The 20,982-nt window shown below is 38.6% G+C and overlaps 1 protein-coding gene across 2 annotated transcripts in view; it reads left to right on the top strand.

Annotated features, from left to right (window-relative positions):
• Positions 1-362: 362 nt before the first annotated feature.
• pkn2a (protein kinase N2a) overlaps positions 363-20,982 on the top strand; it is a 36,449-nt gene continuing 15,829 nt past the window's right edge. The window contains exons 1-3 of one of the 2 annotated variants that reach the window (XM_055032735.1): positions 363-857; positions 14,001-14,165; positions 14,335-14,470. In XM_055032735.1, coding sequence (XP_054888710.1) covers positions 837-857; positions 14,001-14,165; positions 14,335-14,470 — 322 coding nt within the window. In that variant the 5' untranslated portion in view covers positions 363-836. Of the gene's footprint in view, positions 858-11,157; positions 11,387-14,000; positions 14,166-14,334; positions 14,471-20,982 lie in introns of those variants that run through there. The other variant, XM_055032734.1, reaches the window with a different exon arrangement.

The raw sequence follows: 20,982 nt of genomic DNA, 5'->3' as shown, positions 1-20,982 counted from the left end.
CAAATTGAAAAAACAAAATTTAAACAGTTATGGAAAATTCCTACTACCAACTGATTTCTGTACGAGCAGCTATGTGTATTTTCACAAGCAGAAACTATTAACGTAACTTTAAATTTTAATGCTATTAATGTGACTTTTCCCTTTGCTGCCTACATTTTTTACCCCCAGGTAAAAAATGAAACTGTCACGGAGGCACTTTCTGAAGTTATCGTTTATCCAATTTTATTCAATAACAAATTTATCATCGTTTTTGCTTTTTATCTTATGAATAAATTATGAGTATCAACTTTAGACGACTGTTTCCACTGTTTAGCAGAATTGAGCCTGATGTCAGAATGTTTGAAGCGCCTCATGTCTTCCATGTTGTCCTGCTCAGGCTCAGGTTGGTGGCAAGTTAGCGCAAGAAGGTAAGGCTCGTGCGCTGGAAGTTGTGGATCACGTGCGTCACTGTCCGGGCTGAGCAGTCCAGCAGCGGGAGCCTTGCCGCATCACGACGGCTCCTCTGGGCGGACGCTTCCACTCTAACCACCGCCTCTCTTTCTCCAGCTACAGTGGGACAGATTTCTGCCGTAGCTTTTTTTTTTTTTTTTTTTTTTTTTTTTTATACATATGAGCGCCAGTCCACCCTCCGGGACTCTGTCGGGACGGTGAGGCCGTGTCAAAGAAGTGCGAAGACGGCATGGGAAGCCCCGTGTTACCCAGAAGAGCGATGGTTTGGCCAAAATAATCCCGTCTTTCTGTCGCCAGAGAGGGAAACTTAAAACAAGTCCTGTTTTTGGAGTCTCACCGCCCCTCTCCGCTCTCCCCGTAGGATTTGATTCAAAGGCGAATCCAAGATGGCTGCTGATTCCGTGCAGGTAGGAAAAGTTGAGAACTATTGCGAAAAGTGCGTAAACCCCGCCGAGAGATGCATTAATAAGCTAGCAAAGAGTTTTATTTCATAAAAGCGGGTCCTCTGTGGTTCCGTCGAGTTCTGTTGAGCTACAAGGCCGCCGACTGATCCCAGAGGACTGTCTTGGAGCTTTCCATGGATTGAGGCCTGGGAAACAATTATCCAAACTAAGTTGTCATGTAATATTCATCATTTAAGCAGGTTTCTTTGTTTTGTGAACGTTTTCGTGTTAAATTTGTGCAGCTCGCGTGAAAACACATTAAACGTAGCGCTGTTTAATATCCAAATAAATGATAGTTTACGTTTGGTTCAGATGTAACTTTAAAGTTAACGACTCTTCTGTAAACTAGTGAGGAGTTCCCGTCTCGCATTGTTTGCAGATATCAGCTATATGGATGCAATGGAATCTAAGCAGTGAAGAACTGGTCAGAAACTTTTTAAACGGGTTCAAGTTGTAGCCAGCTATACCGCCGTCAGGAAAAGTCCAGTTTAACAGCAAAAAAATAAATAAAAAATAAAAATGCCTCCCGGTTTTAAACGGTGTAAACGGAGTGTCTCCTTGTTGAGTATCAATACTCAGGACCGCGTTTAATGTGGTTTCATTTGAGTGACGTCAGCCCCAGAAGCAGACGTCCCAAGTGTGGCGTTTCAGTTCGGTGGTCTTGAGTAAACACGTTTTAGGTCAACCTGGACCTAATAACTTAAGTTGAAAGCATTCAATTTATCTAGACAGCATCTTAAAATCCGAGCTTCCAGGGTTGTTACTCTTCTCTAGTTTACATTGAATCACGTTAAAAGTGAAACAAGGCACATTTGTTACAAGTGTTATGTTTTTGTTACTTTTAATAAAACGTTTGTATTGAAGTTTCAACCCTTTTCAGTGGTTAAGATGAATGTATCAAAAATAGAGGTGGGCAATGTTGATTTCAAAATGTTATCGTGATATTTTGTGGTGCTATAGTGATAATGAAAGTGTTTATGAAAAACAAGTTTACCTATTAGCATTTTTTTAGCTGTGTTGATGTGGCTGCCTTCCACAGCAACCTTAGATCAAAACACAAAATATGCTCTTGAAAAACATTCCCATTTGAAACAGGCTTCTTCAGGACACCAGCTGAAGCTTCATCATTAAATGTGATTTTTTTAAAAATATCATTAATCTGCACACAGCAGCTGTGTGATGTCAGACTCAGAAGCTTTTTCATATGTAGGCACTTTTTGTCATAAGCCTATAGAGACACACTCATTTGATCACTTGTGGCTGATCGATAACCAATTTTTAACCGTCTGACCTACCGATACCAGTTACAGCTGATTTTAGTTTTCTCTTTTTAAAAACTAAATATAAACGGCATAGAAATACTTTATTTCCCCCTGTATAAAATAGAAAGTTATGGATATTTACTGTTGTGTGTTGAAATGTTAAATTATTCATTCGTTTTTTGTAACTCCACAGGAGACTTTCTGTCATTGTCAGTCGTTATCATTAATAATTCACATTTCGATCCGAGGCAACCTCACAGAGTGTGTGAGACAGAAATCAGTCACACAGCATTGCAGTTAGACAGGATTTCAGTAATTTTTTAAAACAAAGATGATTACAGATTTTGCATTTCTAAATAGTCTTTAACCTCTTGAATTGCACTCAGTCTCTCTGTGGTTTTCAAATGAAAGTGGTGGACATTTACCGTAATAGTAAGATTTCTAAAAGATTACCAAAAATTTCTAATTTATTATGTTCCGTGAGCATTAGAACTCTACTCTTCAAATGGATAAAACAGCAACTTTCATGTAGTACTTTGAGCTTCCCCTAATTTTCTAAAGAATTACTCATTTTTGTTTTATCCAGTATAAAAAACAACATGCCTCTATGGTGAAGTTGGGCAGTGTACCCAAAAGTTGTACTCAAGTATGTTCAGTATGTTTTTGCTAAGTAAAACTAAAAAGTAGCCAACCAAGAAATTACTCAAGAGTAAAAAACTGTTTAGTAAAAATCACTTACTCAATTACTGAGTAAGTGATCAAATGATCAATATTTTAATATTTAAAGATGACATTATCAGACGGACCAAAATAAAATGTTAAGTGGAAGTTTTGGTATTTTAAGGACGAAAATGTCAACAATTAAGATAAGTAACAAAAATAAAGTTTTTTTCTAAATCAGTTTTTTTCCAGTGGAAAAAAAAACTTCCAATCAGGAAGTTATGTGTATGTGGAGAATTTTTGGTTAAAGGATGGTTGTTCCTCATTCACTGGGTAGAGAATCCAGAAATTTTACTCGTTTAAAAGTAGCAAATATATGTCATAAATATGCCATAATAAAATTACTGAAGTAAAAGTACAGCATACTAAAAATACTCCTAAAAGTACTTCTCCCAATCCCCCCAAAAATTTCCTTGTAAATGTAGTTAGTTCATGTAACTAGTTACTACCCAGCTCTACTCTATAGAAAACAGTTTTCATTCTAAAACTTCTCAGACCTTCTCTGCTTTCTCTAACGTCTCATTGCTACTGAAAATGGCAAACTGGATCTTTTTCATTCGGTAACAACTTCCATTGTGGCCTGGTGCTTTCCCTGATCGGAAAATAATCAAATGTTTATGTAATCTTTCCAATGACCAATAATCGTTATTTTTTGGGTTAGTCATCAAAGTTCTGCAGTGCTGCTGGAGGATTAATTATGTTTGCTAAATCTGGTTCAATAGCCAGAGTAAAGCCGATTGTTTTGGTTCCTAATCATTTGGGTTAGAAATTCTTATCATGGTTATTTTTTAACAAGAAATATACTATTCTATAAATGCCCACTCCGAGTACAGACCTGTCTACTTGTACTGTTAGTAGCTGCATGTTTTTTCAGATGAACTTTAACCTTTGGCCTAAGCTGGTTTGTGTTTTATAAGTTCTCTGAGGGAACCTTGATTATTTCTCCAGTCCGTGGATCGTTTTCTACTGGGTTCCAATAGATGAAGACTCAAGATACAGAAACTGAAGTGATCCCTGTAAGTTAAGTGGTGTCTTTAAGTGTGCTGTACCGGTGCAGTTATCAAATACATTTGTAATTCAGTACATTTATGACTGTGCTTTTTTTTTTTTTTTTCTTAAAGAAACATTTAAAGTCAATTCAGCTCTGTTTTCTGTATCATCTTGGCTGATACTAATCTTTAGATATCTGTATCGGTATCAAAAGTGAAAAAAGTGGACTGGTGTATCCCTACTGGCAACAAAAAAAATTGTGTAAAAATAGTCAAAAACGTAATAGCTGATCTGTTAAAGGAATAGGTTTTCTTGTCAGTATTTTCTCTACAAGACATTTATTTCATCTGACTTCCAGATTTTGGTCTGGAAGTCAGATTCACTCAGTGTACCATGTTATTGAGGAGTGAGATGGCTACGAAAACATGAGATTTAAGCATCAACAACCAGCTTCAGCCAGTTAAACACATTATTCTTATTATTTTTCCCTATTCACAAATTTTAAATCCAGACTTTGAATCCAGCAGCTGCATCGTTTCTGATGGAAGCCTTCCTGTTTTTAACATTTCACATAAACTGAAGCCTTTCATTGAGACAAGAGGTGCTGATGCTCTGTTGTCATGTGAACAAGTAGTCATAAAATGGCTTTTTCAGTCCCACTGTGTTGACTGATTTCCCAGCACAGGTGCACTATATTTTCTGGTGCTTTTATTTTCACAGTTATGAGACATGATGGTGATAACAAATCAACTGGTTACTCGGTTGTGTGCTTCTTGGGAAGAAGTCAGTTCATTGTGCAGGGATGCACCAATCCATGTTTTTCATTTCCGATACCAATATCTGAAGCTTAGTGTCAGCCAATAGCAGTCCGATACAGAAAGACTGGCTTTTTTTAAAAACATGTAAAAACAACTTTAATTTGTTAAATCAGTCAAATCAGGAGTAGAGCAGACAATTCAAAAGAAATAATAAAGAAACTGAAACTCACAAAAACAATAGGTTAGCTGGCTTGGTCAAACATATGAAAAATGAACAACAAACTTTCTTTAAAATGATTCAGAAAACACAATTATAAATTCTAAATATAACGTAAAATAAATAAAGCATGAAGGTGCTCAGAGTACAAAGCATAGAAGTAGACTGAATAGATCTGTCCTTACAGTTTGGGAACATTATCATCCATATTCGATCTAGATTCTTTTTCTACATCGGGACAGATATTAATTAGGGTTACTCTACATTTTTCTCTGGCATCTTAGTAAGAAAACCATTATGTCTTTAGGATATCAGAAACAGGCAATATGTAGTCATAGCACAAACTATATCTTGACAAAAAAATATGCTGTTGAGCTGATTGTATCTGCTCTATTGGCTTCCTATGCTAATAGTAGCCGAAGTGAACCTACACAAGTCCCTCTGGGCCCCTGTGAGTGCAACGCAGGTCAGGACTCTCGGCAGGTTGGTCCTTCAGAGCCGCTCATTGGTCAATCTGTGACTTTGTTGCTCCATGTTCACACACAGCCTGCCGTAGCATGTGAAGCATGACCTTTAACAGAAACTCAAAGAGTGTAATATTACATACAGTGCAATCTGTCCCAAGATATTCTTGGGAGTCATGCTTGTAGAATCTATGTTCATTACCATGCTTCTATTTTTGACCAAAGTAACACACAAGGCCTTGGCCACTGCTGTGCAGCAGTCTGTGTCGAACGATGGATTCGGTGTAATACTCAGATGTTGTGGCTTCTAAGGGGAAAGTCTGTCTCTGTAAGCCTGGGCTTGGAGAGTGGCCCGAACCTTTCCATTGTCTTATTGTCTGACCAGCGCTCACATTGTTAACCTGCGTGAACCGTAGGTTCAGACCTGGTGTGGGAATTTACTGCCCAATCCAGGTCTTGTGTAAGCCACCAAATGAACCCATGAAGCCTATTATTACTAGGTATGACATTTGCTAATACTTTATTTATTCAATTCATATGCTTACTAGCCAGCCACTTTATACTAGTCTGCTGCATTTTATAAAAATAACAGAATTAAGATTTTTATTTTTTTTAACATATTTGTTAAAGCTTGTTGCCATGTTGTGACAGTATAATAGTATGTTATGATACAGATAATATGTAAAAAGATCGATCTCCTTCACCTCCTGTATCAGCTGCTGTTGTCATCTGAAGAAATGATCTGCTCATAGTCAAAAACAACCAGTCAGAACCAGGAGGAGGGTCTTAGCGCTGTCAATCATCTGATGTACTCTCTTCTAAATCTTCTAATGGCAGAGAAACAACTTAGCATTACATGAAAATTGGTGACCATGTTAACTAGCCTAGCATTTCACAACATGCAATGCTAGATCCAATGTAGCAGAGAGAATTTGGGATGCGGACAGGATAGTAGAGAGGGGGATGAGTAGCGCCACACAGAGGATGATTGACAGACCTGGCTCCTTTTCTGACTGGTTGTTTCCAGTTAGCACTGAGAGAAGACAGAGGAGCTTGTTTTTTTTTTCTCACAGATTATCTGTCTCATAACATGCTATCAGAACATAGTGACAGTTTCAATTTAAAATATATTTTGATAATTAAATTTTTTTTTTACAAAAGAAAGCAAGAAAAAAAATGATTGGATATCGCAGGGAAAAAAATATTTTATTTTTAAATCATATCCCTCAAATCAAGCCATTTTTACTATTATTATATAACTTGGGTAGTAGTGCATGATTATGGATTGTCTCATAGTAAATAGTGGAGCCACAGTCGTTGAGTCCATCAGTCTTGCGCTGTTTTCTTATGGAGTAAGTATTTGCCTACAATTCCTGCTTCACTTCTCTTTGAACCCATGACGTCTTATGTTCCTGGTATGACTTTTTTTTTCATCCACATGAGTCAGTGTGTTCAGTTTGCAAGAAATAACAATACCTGCACATGACGACCAACATCTCTGGCATCTGTGGCAAAGACAGTGGAAGTAGAGACCAGAATAGTCACGTCAAAGAGCGATGCGTGTGTTAATTTCAAATTAAAATGTAGGCCTTGTGTTTGCCTGAGTTGATTAATGTCAGGCTTATCTGATTGGCCTTTCTTGGATTTCCTTGCATTGTTGCACAGTAAAAAAGGATCGTTTCGGTGTCCACTGTTGTCCTTATATCACACTGGGCAAACACAGCAAGGAGTGCAAACAAATTTTGCATTGGAGTGAGCAAACGAGAGACCTCTTCCTCCCCCGTCCAATCACTCACAATCTCCATTTTAACTGTGAGTCATCAGAGAGAATATGTGCAAATTATACTTTCCTAAAGAAGCGGACACCTTGAGAAGAGAGGCTGGATCTATGGCTGCATGAGGCAGAAGGTTACTTGTTTAGTTTACCTCTACACGTTCTCTCCAAACTGTTAGTAACATGGGCGAACATCCTCCCCCTGCTCAACAATTAAGAAAGCATGGAATACTTTAAACGAAGAAAATAGTCTTTATTTTACCTTATTATTTGTAGGAAAGGAACGTGTGTGTCATTGTAAGTCTAAAACTTCAAGTGGGTTTTTGCTTATACATTGAAAGGCAATCACTTCACTAATTTGTTTTTGAAAAAATAAAGACTCAATCTATTCTCAGTGATGAAAACATGATTTAGGTTTTCTTGTGAAAAAGCTTTAATAATGTAGTTGAAAGCAATTGTCGGTGCACCAAAGTCGTCTTTAGTGTAAAAGTCAGTAGATAGTTGTGGTTCTGCATACCATGTACTAAAGGGAAAATAAAAAGCTTGGTAACTAAAAGATGACAATTATGTTGTGCTTCTAACATTTTTGTGAGAAGATTTTAATTTGTGGGCAGGCCAGTCACATTAACAGATTCTGCTGGACTATAAATTGTCCCAGTAATTGCTGCGCTAAACAATAATGTTATTGTTTTGAGGACATTTTCAGATAATATATTGGTAATGGCAAAATAACACAAATTCACCCGTTCAAACACCAATAAACTTTAATTTTGTTAAGAACACTTAGCACTGAAAAGGTAAGATATTTTGCATATCCCAAGTTAAAAACACCACAGCCAAAAACAATAAATATAACCACTTACAACTGAAACCATGAATTTAAAAAATAATGAGATCTCTCAACAAAATTGACCATAAAAAATGTATTCATAAGATTAGAAATTGAGTTTATTGCAATGAATTGATAAGTTGCTTATTTTGTCCAAATTGGGGAAATAAAAAGACTCCATCTGCATCAGAACAAATCTGTGTCACTGAGCGGCAACAAAAGGCCTCCGGGCCGTGCTTTGGACAACGCTGCTCTACATCTTGACAGAAAAAGCCTTGCTTCATTTACCAGTACAGTTAAAGGTGTTCACTTATCCATCCATGTTATTGCAGCTTTTTATTTTTATCACTTTTCCCCCCTTTAATATAGTTGTCAGTTATTTCTCTTGTACTTTAAAGAATTGAAGTCACCATAAAGGTCAAAAAGGTTTGGATTTATCATAATTTTAAATATGAAATTCTAAGAAATCTGGAATCGTACATAAACTTAAAATGTCAGTTATTTGATACTAAAACAACAATAATGAGCCTGTCGAAATAAACAATTGATCGCATGATAAATTAAAATGAGCCAGATAATTTTCAGTCTGATGATTCATATTTTTTGAAGAGCATTTTTGTTTTCAGAGACTTTATAATCCATTTTATGGTTGATTTTGGTTGTGTGGTTTTTATTTTCTTTTTTATTGTTTTCGGTGATTGTGCTTTTTGGATATTTGAAATACCTTCCAGTTACAAGTTGGGAATGTTCTGTACAAAGCTAAAGTTTATTGTTCTTTGATAGGACAAACTTATTATGCCATTATCAATATATTGCTTGAAAATGGTCTCAAAACAGCAATATTATCGCTTATCACAATAATTTCTGGGACAATTTATCGTCGGTGCCTAAATTATTCTAACCTTCTCATCTTTTATTACTACAGCTAATATTCTCCATAACGTACTAATTAACTAGTAGTTTGATTCTGATTACTACAGTTTGGACAATAACATGAAAAAAGAAAAACAAATAAAAGAAGTAGAAGTTTAACAAACATGTCACTCAGCTTGGGACTGAACACCAGCTGATGGCAGGGATCCTTTAATATCCATAAGACTGTTAAAGCTGTAATATGCAGCAGCAGTTGAGGGCCAGGGATTATGTGTCCCTTCTGGCTTTCTGTAGCGTGTTATTAAAATGACATACAACTGTAGGATCAGTAATAGAAGATTTTTGCTGTTTTTATATTCTAGCTTTGATTTAATTTATTATATTTATTTATGAAAGTTCTTGTTGAGCCAGGTATTTAAAAGAATTAAGTGTGCTTAACTACCAAGCTGTGTTTATTATGATTGTCATTCAGCCGTTTATTGTTTATTGTTTGATAATATCACAGGAGCAGAAGCCTCAACTAGATTCAACACACCCAGGATAATTCCCTGACTAAACCCTAACTCTGCAGGTTTGTCATAGTAATTCTACATGATTATAAAATCAATACTGGGACACAAGTTTTCTGGCTCGCAATGTGTGTTTTGATGGAAATAAGGACCAATCACACTGAAGAAACAGGAAAAGAATTGGCACACACACGCAGACACACACACAAAAACAGATAAATTAGGCCCGGAAAATAAATCCGTAACAATATACATAGTGACAGACATGTAATCTGCATGGATGGATAATACGTCTGCTAATTCAATATGTAGAATAATCACTGAACTCTGATCCAGAACTTCATGGCAGTCTAGGAGATGTAGGCAGAAGAAAGACTTTAGCTGCTCTGCCTTGCAAGGCCAGCTAAGCTAGGTTGATGACATCAGCATACTCACTTGCTCTTTGGTTACCTGCCACAGCCGACACCTGCACCTGCTGATGAGAGGAGCGGCCATAGTGAAGAAATGTGTATCAATATGGCAGTAGTTGCAGTTGCTCCCACTTTCTGACATTTTGATTTCATTCTGACTAGGATGTTGGAATTTTCCATTTACAGCTGGAACTCAGCTTTATTAGCTCCTGTTAATTAGTTGCTGTTGTTTTAAACTGTAATGCCTCCTTTTGAAAAGATTTATAATGAATACTGAGCACATTATGCTCTCCAAACTGCCACATATTGTGTCTGTGTGATTTTGTTGATACTGGGATTGCTTGGAGCTTTGTATATATTTAAAATGACTCAAGACAACACAAATAGTTAAAAACACTAATGGTTTTTTAAATGGATTCATGCTTTAATGATGTGGCTGCAGTGTAAATAGAAGAATTATTGTGCCTGTTCAGTGGATTTAGTCAGTGTCTTTGATCCCCTAATAGCAGCTTTGCCTGAGAGAACATCCCTGGCTTGACTTACTCAGTTGATAACAAGTTATTATACAACTTTAATGGCAAGTTTAGTTAAGCCAAAGCTGTTACAGAAAATCTGGACAGGTGCAAGTTGTTTCTTGGTATTAGGCCCCCGAAAATGATTGTGTATTGTGGTTACGTCTGGTGATGGTAGCCTAAATGAAGTCCAATATAACCTTGGTTTCACAGTAGCAGTGCTTCCATCACAAACATGGAAGCGCAGAAACTTTGTCAATATTCTGCTAATGTCGAAAAAATACAATTTCACTATTGTGGTGTTTCCATTTAATAAGAGACACAATTAAAATCACATGTGAATAAGTTTGTTCACACAATAAGTCATTTAAAAACCTGCTGTGCCATAATACTCCTACTATTTCCTCTTGTGTTCTTTGTTGTTTCTGCCAGGAGTAACATTCGGTTGTGGATCTTGTTAGATCCCAAAAAATTTATTTCCATGGCAGTTTTGCGAAATACATAAATTTCTACACAGCTGAAAAACCACCAAATTTTATGGAATTCTTGTGTTCCCTCTAGGCAAATTTTTTTTTATTCCAATTTTTGCAATTTTCTGGTCAATGGAAACACAGCTTGTAATGCCTACATGTCATTACTCATGGAGTAATGACCTGGATATTATCAGTTATGTAGAAATGATGTCATTTCACAGGATCTCTATGCTTTGCTTTGTGGCAATACCTCTCTGAGATCCCAGGGTGTTTCCTCCATCACACGTGTTCTCTGGTGGGGGGAGGGGTGCTGAAGACGACCAGTGATATTCTTCAACTGGTGTTAATTTTAAACCCGGTTCTCACCATGGAGTGAGATTAGGTCCCATTCTGGGCTGCTGTGACCTCACAGAGCGAGAAGCTAAGAAGGATTTGGCTGTCTCTGCTCAGACTGTTTATCTTCCCTGTTTATGTCAATGGTCTGTGTGAGAGAGTTGGAACAAAGCAGACACCGGCAGAGTCAATGACAGAGGCTCTGGCTGCCGCCTCTGCCCAGCGCAGCAAAACCTGGTCTTGGGCGGCATTGAATCAGTGTGTAATAGAACTGAAAGTGATGACGGTCTAGCTGGTCGGCAGAAGATGCACGGACTTGTTTGTTCAACTGATCTGGAGATGGATTTGGCTGAAGCTGATGAAGTTGTGGTAAGGGACAGCTAGTAATACCAAGGAACTTGTTTTTCATAGATAGATTCGCCTGAAGCAGTTTGAATAAATGTCAAAGTCAAGTTTGTTTGGATCGCACATTTCAACAAGGCATTTCAAAGTGCTTTGCATCATAAAATTATAATATCAGGCCTGTGACAATAGCAAATTTTGTGGGACAATAAATTCCTCAAGAAATTTTTGTGACAACATAATAATGGGATAAATAATGCAAGAACCCATTCTCAAAGATTAATTGACTTTAAACTGTAATGAACATTTAACACTGAAACTGGAACACATGTTAAATATCCAAAACAAAACAACAGAAACAACAAATTAAGTGAATTATGAAGTTTCCATAAACAAAATTGTCCTTCAAGAAAAGGGGCTAGTTTAGACTGAAGACTTGTCATCCAGTTTTTGATAGAAAGAGAGAGAAAGGAGAAAACAATAAATCAAGCAAATGGAAGTTATTCAGCTTGTTTTAATTAATAATGTGATTAATTGATTTATTTATAATTGTGACAGGTCTACAAAATACATGCTGTCATCAAAATTATCAAGCAAATTGAGAAGCAAATGGACCTCAAATGTCAATGTTCCAGTTCTTATCAATCAAAAGCAGTTCTGAACAGGATTTATAGCCTTGATATGAAGAAGCTCAGTGTTTCAGCTGTTTTGCAGTTTTCTGGAAGTGTGTTTCAGATTAGTCGAGGATAAAAACTGCTTTTCCACATTTGGTTAAATCATTTTTATGATGAATCTTTTAAAGGGTATTGTATAATATTGGCTTAATTCAGTTAGTTAGACCTTGTAGTGTTGAAAATAATGTTATGAACTTAAATAAAATATTGACTATTGCAATGTGTAAAGAACCGTGTTGTTTATTTCAATTGAAAATCATTGCGCATTCCTGGTGACCTCTAAAGCTGCGGCGTTCAGGAAGTGAGCGCTAATCCTCCTTAAGTTAAAGTGATGGTTTTAAAGATGCAGGTCACTGGTGACTGACGGCAGCAGTGAAAAGCAGGTGTATGGAGGCAGCTCAGGTTCAGAACTCCACAGTGTTGGAGTGAGGCCAGAGCACTCAGGCTGAACGGCTGAGCCTCATGTTCGGTCAGAAGATCTTTTCACTGCTACAGGCATCAGGGTTTTCTGCAGCCACTTGCCCTCCAGCCCAGTGGGAACTGACAGATCTTCACAACACAAAACTAGGGCAACTGAGTTGTGCAAATATATATGCTGAAAAAATGTTGGCAGTGTAGAATGACTCAGTACTATGCAAACAAGGAGCTGTTTGTTTTGTTTTGTTTTTTTACACTTTCCCTTTGATCCTTTTAATCAAAATGAGAAGACAAGAATTAACTTGTGAAGTTGCAATGACTAATTACTAGATTACATTAAAAAGTCATTTTCCATTTGCACAGTAACATCAATGTACACTGCAACAGTTACAATTGTAAAATATGTTATTACTTAAAAATGAATTATTATTTAATATTTGTCTAATAATTAAAATAAAGATGTTTCCTTTTGATAAACAACTATTTAAATCAGTAGTCCCCGCCCCTGGACCGGTACCGGTCAGTGGACCAATTGGTACCAGGCCACCCAAGAAATAGTAAAATACTTGAGTCTGGAGGATCTTATTTTGAAAATCCTCTAACCGGATTCTCCCGGTAACGTCTTGAACGGCAACATTGAGCCCACAAGCAGCGAAATGAGTAAGAAACAGATCAGATGTCTTTGGGAAGGGGAAACGGTTCACATGGCATAATTTAAAGATTGTCGGCTGATTTTCCAAACTTCCGTGACCTCACATGACACGAGCCGATAGAAGTCCAACAGGTTCGATCGGTTCAAGTGTCCAGCCACACAGCAGGAGCAACACACCACACACGAACCGATTCCACTCACGAACATCCCATTTCCAGAAGAAAATCTAGTAAAACCCCCAATAACATACAGCATACATGAATTTAGAATAATCAAACATGGATGACGATGTAGAAGCAGTAGTGATAGTTTGTGGACTCATTTTAAGCAATAAAAGACGTAACAAAAAGGAAAGACGTTTCATAAAAGACGGCAGGAGCAGGTGCTCTATTTGCTGCACTGTGATTTGGAGGTGACATTTTTAACTGAATAAACATAACTACATATAGTAAACATATAAAAGTTACCTTTATATATAGTCAGAAACATTTCCATATATTACCACCGGACTCTCAGTTGCGCCATGTCAACTGTTTGGGATTCCACCCCCCCCGTTCTTACCTCGACGCGATTTCTGATTGGCTACCTGTCACATTCAACAGGCTGCGTTCTGCTCCCAGTCAGGGAAAACCCCACATGCTGCGATAGTCGGGCCAAGACAATGTTGAATATGCCTGATGTTATATCGGACATATTCAACACACCACACACTGCAGGACATTGTAAGATTGTCGTAAAGGGAAAAATTGGGGCAAAGACTAAGCTTTAGCAAGAACACCAACATGCAGAAGAGAAGTCCCACTCTTCTGCCTCCTTCCTCTCTGTCGTCCCTCTGTGTTAATTACCAGGTTTCCGAATCGTGTCAACTTTGTTTTGTTTCTCACCTTTTCTTCTCCAGGGGGATGCCAGGGCCCAGCTGGTGGCAGAGCGACTGGGTCTTGGACAAAACCTGGACCTTTCTGACACCATGGTCCAGCAGAAGCTAGACGAGATCAAGGAGCAGATCCGTCGTGAGATCCGCAAGGAGTTAAAGATCAAAGAAGGTGCAGAGAACCTGCGCAAGGTAACCCCAAAAATATTACTTGCAAACAAAGTAATTTTTCTTTATTGCAAAGTTGTACCAAACGTTAATCATTTGCAGTTTGTAACTCTTTCTATTACTCTGTCAAATTTACCACCCAAAAGATGTAATTGTGCTCCTTTACTTTCTCATTCTTCCCCCATATCCTCAGGTCACCACAGACAAGAAGAGCCTGGCTTATGTGGACAATATGCTTAAAAAATCTAGCAAGAAGGTGGAGGAGCTCCACCAGGAGCTGCAAGAACTAAACGCGCATATAGTGGTCAAAGATCCAGAAGAACTAGCAGGTAATTAGAGCTGGCTGGCTGAATCGACTTCATGAGCTGCTTCTTCGTTATCCAAGTTGTACCAATGAAATATTTGTGACCAGTTCTCGTCCCTGGTTTTCCAAAGCTTTGACCGACCTATTTCTCTTTAAGAACTATAATATAAGAAGATGCAACATCATAATTCAGTTAAATACTTCAGTATTCCCTGTACCGAACTTGAAAATGTGACTTTATGTTGCTAACCCTTAGCATTCGTGAACAATTCCGAGGCGGAAGTGAGGGCACTGCGCAACACAAATAATCAACCGGCCTGAACTCAGTGCGCCAAATAAAAAAAACTTAATTTCTAAAGTTTTGAGGCAGATAATTTGGCTCGAAAAATTTTTATAATCAAGGTACTCAAATCATTCGAATAATCATTGCAGCCCTAGATGTTAGAGCAACCCTTTTTCTGATCGTTGATCAGAAAAAGATCAGTGGAAAGTAGCAGTGGATCACCAATCAATATCTCTTATAGCTATTCAAAATGTTTAGCTAAGCTTTACTGGTGACAGAGTTATGGGCTGACGTTTCCTCCGTCATGTCATCCCATTTAGCTGTGCATTTGCTGCATAGTTGTTTTAACTGTAGCTTCAAATATTGACAGTACAAACAATTTTGGGAGTGTTTTGTCAGAAGCCCTATATAAACTTACACATACTAATAGAGTGCACATCCAGTGTTTGGAGGTGACTCATTCCCCAGAGGCTGACATTGTTGCATTCCCACATTCCAGCGATAGCTACAATGAGCTGTCGATTGTTCCTCCCCGAGCCTGTTGAATGCCTGCTCCTGTTCGTTTGTCAGCAACAATGGAATTTGGAGAGAGTTGAAGCACAACAGCTGGGAGCATTCAGGATCGCCTTTGTTACCGCAGTTGTCTTGTGGAGTAGTTGTTGGCAGCTGTTGTTCTGATGGGTTAAGGAAGCAAACCGATGGCCTGTTGCTGTCACATCCCCGTGATTTAGGAAGTAGATTAGGGGAGATGTGTTAGTTTAGATTTATGTCTTGTGCACAACCTAAAATTCAGGCCAGGTCGGGCCAGAATTATTCACTTCACTGTCTGGTTGGGTTTGGACGTTAAAAATACACGTAGTGCATACAACACAGAAAAAGCCAAACGAGAACGCACAGTATTGTTGTGTTAATCTACTTATTATAGTGTAAATGGAGGAGGAGATGGTTTAACCTGTTGAGGAAATGAAAGTAAGTAGGATGCAGAAGTTCATCAGATTGTAACAAGTGCAGCGTGCTGCAGGTTCGCACGGCTCCACTTTGCTCCTTGCACCTTGCAGGTGAGATAGGATGCTATCAATCAATCATCCCAGAGGATTTGACTACTTGTCTCACCATGCAGTTACAACAAGCATCAAGATGGAGCCGGAAGATGTTGGGCAAAAGCTAAAAACAGGAGACGTTACACTGCTTACTTAAAGGGCACTGTTAAATATTTTCTAGGCTCATGGTCAGGAGTACCGTGTAGGGGGGGAAAGTTATGACAATTCCAAGGGCCCCTGACCAACAGAGGGCCCTCCACAATTTTTTATTTTTTATTTTTTTGTTCATAGAAATTAAAAAAGAATTGGGCCCCTGTCAATTACAAAATTGATTATATTGTGTTTTCTAAAATTGTTTTTAGCAGTAAAAATTAAATGTTATCCCTCCCAGACCAAAATGCACACATTTGCCCTGAACACCCCCTGGATTTGCATGAAATGGTTCGTTCCTGCTTGGAGCTTGATGATGACGGTGTTAAGCAGCAGACAGCGGAAGACAAGAACAAATGTGGCAGTCACTATGCTGCTAAGTAATAAAGATAGTTTTTCAAAATATAGAGAAATTTCCTCTGCCTTCTCGCAGTACTATCGAGAATCAACCAATCAGAGACAGGAGAGTTTTAAGTGCTGTTAATCACAATCTCATGTGGCTGCTCATCCCTGTGCTGCAATTAACACAGTCTGTTGTGAATGCTCAGTCTAGTTATCATAGCTACCAATGACAGCAGATAAACAATTTTTCCTGTGATGATAATGTTGTCTCTCCACCAATAGCGCATTTAGCAGTGAATTAATGAGGTTAATTGACAGCGATAAGAGCGTCCTACTGGTTCTGATTGGTTGTTTTGGTCAGAAAGTTGCATTACTTTAGCCAGTAATAGTATCCCAGGAATGTGGTGGAAGAGATTAATTGTTTTCACAGATTATCTGTCTCGTAACAAATTGTCACGACATGGTGGCAGCTTTAACAAATATGGAGAAAACATATATGCAGTATATATTAAATTTATATACTGCATCTTGAACAAAATGTAAGGCTGCATGTTGCCTATAACTGTTCCTTGTGGGGATAGACATTTCAGTAATTAAAACTAACAGGAAAAAATTTAAGCAACCTACTTGCAAACTGAATGTTGACTGTTGCATGTAAAATTCATGAGCAGTAAATATTGTGCTAGTTATCCATATTGGACCAAAGAAAGCAAGGCATTTGCAAGCCTTTAAAATTGTGATGCTTTTTGATGGGTCCGATAGACTCAAAAATTGCAATAGCAGCTGTGTGGGGGGACATCTATCTTTTTAAAAACTCTACACTTTCTGAAACTCCTCTTCAGGAGGTCATCGCTTTTCCTGAAATTGTGCCTTCAGGAAGTTTAACTTTTTTACCAGCATTGCACTGAGAAGTAGCTCCTAGTTTAACAGATATCCAGTTCGACCGCATGTTTGCTAATTGCTGTTGGCTAGTCTGAAGGAGCTCAGAAGGGGAGGTGGGTTCTAGGAGACGGAAGCTTGGAAACTGCACTTGGAAGGCGGGGCTAGGTCCAACCAGACATTTTGCACAAGTGATTGGTTGCCATGGGAGATTAATGATTTTTTTCAAACATGCATGTAAGAATCAAACAACACTCCAGGTATGTTTTTGATGAGGGGATAACATTATAAAATAATATAAAGCCATAAAAAAGCTTGGTTTTACATGATACTACCACTTTACATGGTGGCTGGAAACAAAAGCAGTAGAAGCTTAATTAAAATATGTGAAGTTTACTTTGAGCTCAGGCCTCTAATCAAAGTTAATGAGTTGAGTCTGATTGGCCTTGGTCACAATGCCTATTAGGCCCAGTCTAAATAATGTGTGTGTTTGAGGAGAGGAACCTTGTTGACTTCTCAATGGCTATCTTAAGTAGGAACAAATTTAGCTTGACTCTGTGACCTCCTATTTGATGAACTGGGGCATTCTGGATAAGTGATGCGGCCCCTGTGGAATGTTTCTGGCCATCACAGAATGAAAGAGGGAGGGCGTCTGAATGTTGCTGAGCTCCTCAGACCTGAAACCACATCTGGAATCATGCTGGGCTCTGGAACGTATGAGGAACATCACTCACTTCTAGAATTAATAAAAATGACTTTCTCTGACAGCAAGTGTTCATTGCTAAAGGGTATATGGCTTTTCTTCACCTCTCAGCTGAGGCCAGAAATAGACTGGCTGGGAAGCAATGACTTTGATGCAGGACCACCGGTCAGGTTCCACCAGCTACATCTGCTCTCTTTTCTAAGGGGAATTCCAACACACAGAGCTGATCCACTCTCTAATCTGCAATCATATCTCATTTCCATGGAGATAAACTCAGCATGGTTTCAGGTCTGAATTGTCTAGTGGTGATGTCATTGCTTAGTGAAACGTATTAGTCATGTTTGCCTTCCTATCAGATGCAGGCTGGGTTAATATGTGGGAGGGTTCCCCTTTGTCAGTGGTCCAGCGGTGACATCAGCCCTGCAGCTATTCAGGAGCTCACTGTGTTGTTCCACGGCCCACTCTCGGGGTGGGGGTCACTGAATTCCTGGTGGGAAACGACCTGAACCATACCCCACCCCCAACAGAGAGAGGCAAGCCCCCATCGTAAACTGGATGGCAGACTCAGCTCTTCTGCACGTGTTGTGGTGTGCCATCACCGCTGACATAACATGACCTCACTGCTAACTCTGCTGTTATTGCACTGATCAATGATTTGTGGCCAGTTTCTGATTTCTCTAGGGTAATCCACAGAAAAGCATAAATCATTCCTAATGCTGCTAAAATATTCCTTACATTAATGTGAAACAGCAATATCATATTGTTGCATGAGGTTGAAACTTGAGAGTTGGTAAGGTAAACTCTTGATCTTTCTTAAAAGGATAACATTATGTAAAATCAACTGTGTTGAGCTTTACATCATGTTCTGACATTATTCTCTCATCAAAAACATTCCAGAAACGTTTCCTTGATTCTTTGATAAATGTTTGAGAAATCCTTTAATCTCGCATGGCAGTCATTCATCTGTGCAAAACACCTGGTTGGACCTAATCCTGCCTTCAAGACGCTTCTCCTCCACCACCCCCCTCATTTTTTCCACTCAACTCCTTCAGACTAGCCAGCAGCAATGAACAAGTATCTGGTGGGATTGTGAATCTGCTGAGTTCATTATATGAGCTACTTCTCAGTGCAATGCTGGGAAAAACCTTGTTCAACTTCCTGAAGGCACAATTTCAGTAAGAGCAGGAGTTCTTAGAGACAGAGGCCCAATTTCAAGACGTTAAATTCCAAAGTAAAATTTCTTTTAAGTCATATTTATTATATGGAGCATTTTTATAGCAACTGAAAATAACATAGTTACTCAGTTGTGCTATAAAATGGCAGCATGTGCCTAGAAAATGCATAAACAAATAACAGCCTTTCAATAATAATCAATATCAACTGATATAAAATACTTATTTCTAAATCCTGAGTTAATTTCTCAGTTCATTTTTACGTTCTACGTGCCAAACATTTAGAATATTAATTTAGCTTTAGGCCCATCTAACTTCCTCAACTTACTTTCTCGTCTCTGTGTCCTCTACTCCCATTAAACAGAAAGCCCCAGTGCCAATCCTCCCCAGCCTTTTAAAGGTCATTACATGACTCATATAGTATTTTAGTTGAATGAATCACGTGGTTCCAGTTTGCTCTCATCCCACAGGTGTTCAACCGAAAACATTACACAGTGTTTACTGAACATCCGGAGCATGCGTCATACATTTTCGTTTCTGTCAGCGTCTTGGAGCTTTTTAAAAAAATCTTTTCTGTTTTTAGTGGAGATAGGCATATTTAGGAAATATTAAAGAACTCATTGATTTATCACTACTGTTTGTTCATATTTGCAGACATCAGGGCGCTGTGTCTGCATGTTTTCACCAAGCAAGGCGAATGCCTGCAGGCATTTCAACAAACAGAATTAAAGGGCCAATTTATTGTAAAATCATTGTTTTTTAGCTTAGCATCATGCAATTGAATATTTTTCCCTCATCAAAAACAATCCCCGAGTTTTGCCTTGATTCTTTTATGCATGGTTGAGCAGTCCTTTAATCTTCAAGACAACCATTGGACTGTGCAAAACGCCTGGCTGGACCTAGCTCCGCCTTCAAGGACCAACCTCCTCCTGAGAGCTGCAGTTTCTAAGCTCCCCAGCTTTCGCCACAGAGAGCAGCTCTTCCCTCACTCAGCTCCTTCAGACTAGCCAGCAGCAACTAGCAAACACCTGGTGGAACTGCTCATTTGCTGAGCTCATCTACGTGATACTTCTCAGTTCAATGCCGGTAAAAATGTTTGAATTTCAGAAGGCAGAATTTTAGAAAGAGCATACGTTTTTAAAGAGACTGATCCAATTTAAGGCATTATTTACCAAGACTTATTGGTGTAAGTCAAATTTCTTTTAAGTCATATTTGATACATGTACATTTTTATTAGAATTGTGCCAATCGATCGGCCACCGATCATAATCGGTCGATTTCTGTGAAAGTATATGATCAGTGATCACCGATCACTGTCTCTTGTTACCGATCACCAAAACCGATTAGCTGTATCTCACGTTCCGGCCTGCGTGTGCAGCTGATCTCCTGTTTCCTTCACACTACGCAACTGCGCGGCAAAAAATACTGTTGTGTGGAACAATAACGTTCTGAGAGGGAATGGAGTCGTTTGCATGTTGCACACTTCAGGGGTGAAGCACGTCAAAATACATCAACACAACAAATCTAATATGGCATTTAAAAATCAAGTGGAGTTTGGCTATACCTAGGCTCATCTGAAGTGGCCAGATAGTAGGTAAAGCAGTGCACAACTACCAACACTCATCCGGATTAGCATGATAGTCAGAAAGCAAAACAAATAACTCAAAGAATCATTTTTGAGCTGGTGGTGTTAGGCGCAGATTCTGCTCTTGTTCTTGGACCGTTGCTACGCGCAACTGGTAGTAATATTTCACAGACGTAGCGCCAGACGGTGAACTCTCACACCATCTGCTTAAAGCTGCAGCATGTAACTTTAAAAAAATTGTCTAAATTAGGTGAATTTATTGGCAGATATTTTTTCCATTTTGCCAGATAACAGCATCATTTACACCGAAAGTGAAAAATTAACAGCCATTCCAGGCAATCGGCAAAGATCGGAAATCGGCCTCTTGGGTGATCGGCATCATA

The sequence above is a fragment of the Poeciliopsis prolifica genome, unplaced genomic scaffold, assembly GCF_027474105.1.
Source record: "Poeciliopsis prolifica strain line A6 unplaced genomic scaffold, Auburn_PproV2 SCAFFOLD008, whole genome shotgun sequence".
Lineage (NCBI taxonomy): Eukaryota > Metazoa > Chordata > Actinopteri > Cyprinodontiformes > Poeciliidae > Poeciliopsis > Poeciliopsis prolifica.
Note: the sequence above shows the minus strand (reverse complement) of the source record. Positions and strands in the feature narration are given on the sequence as shown.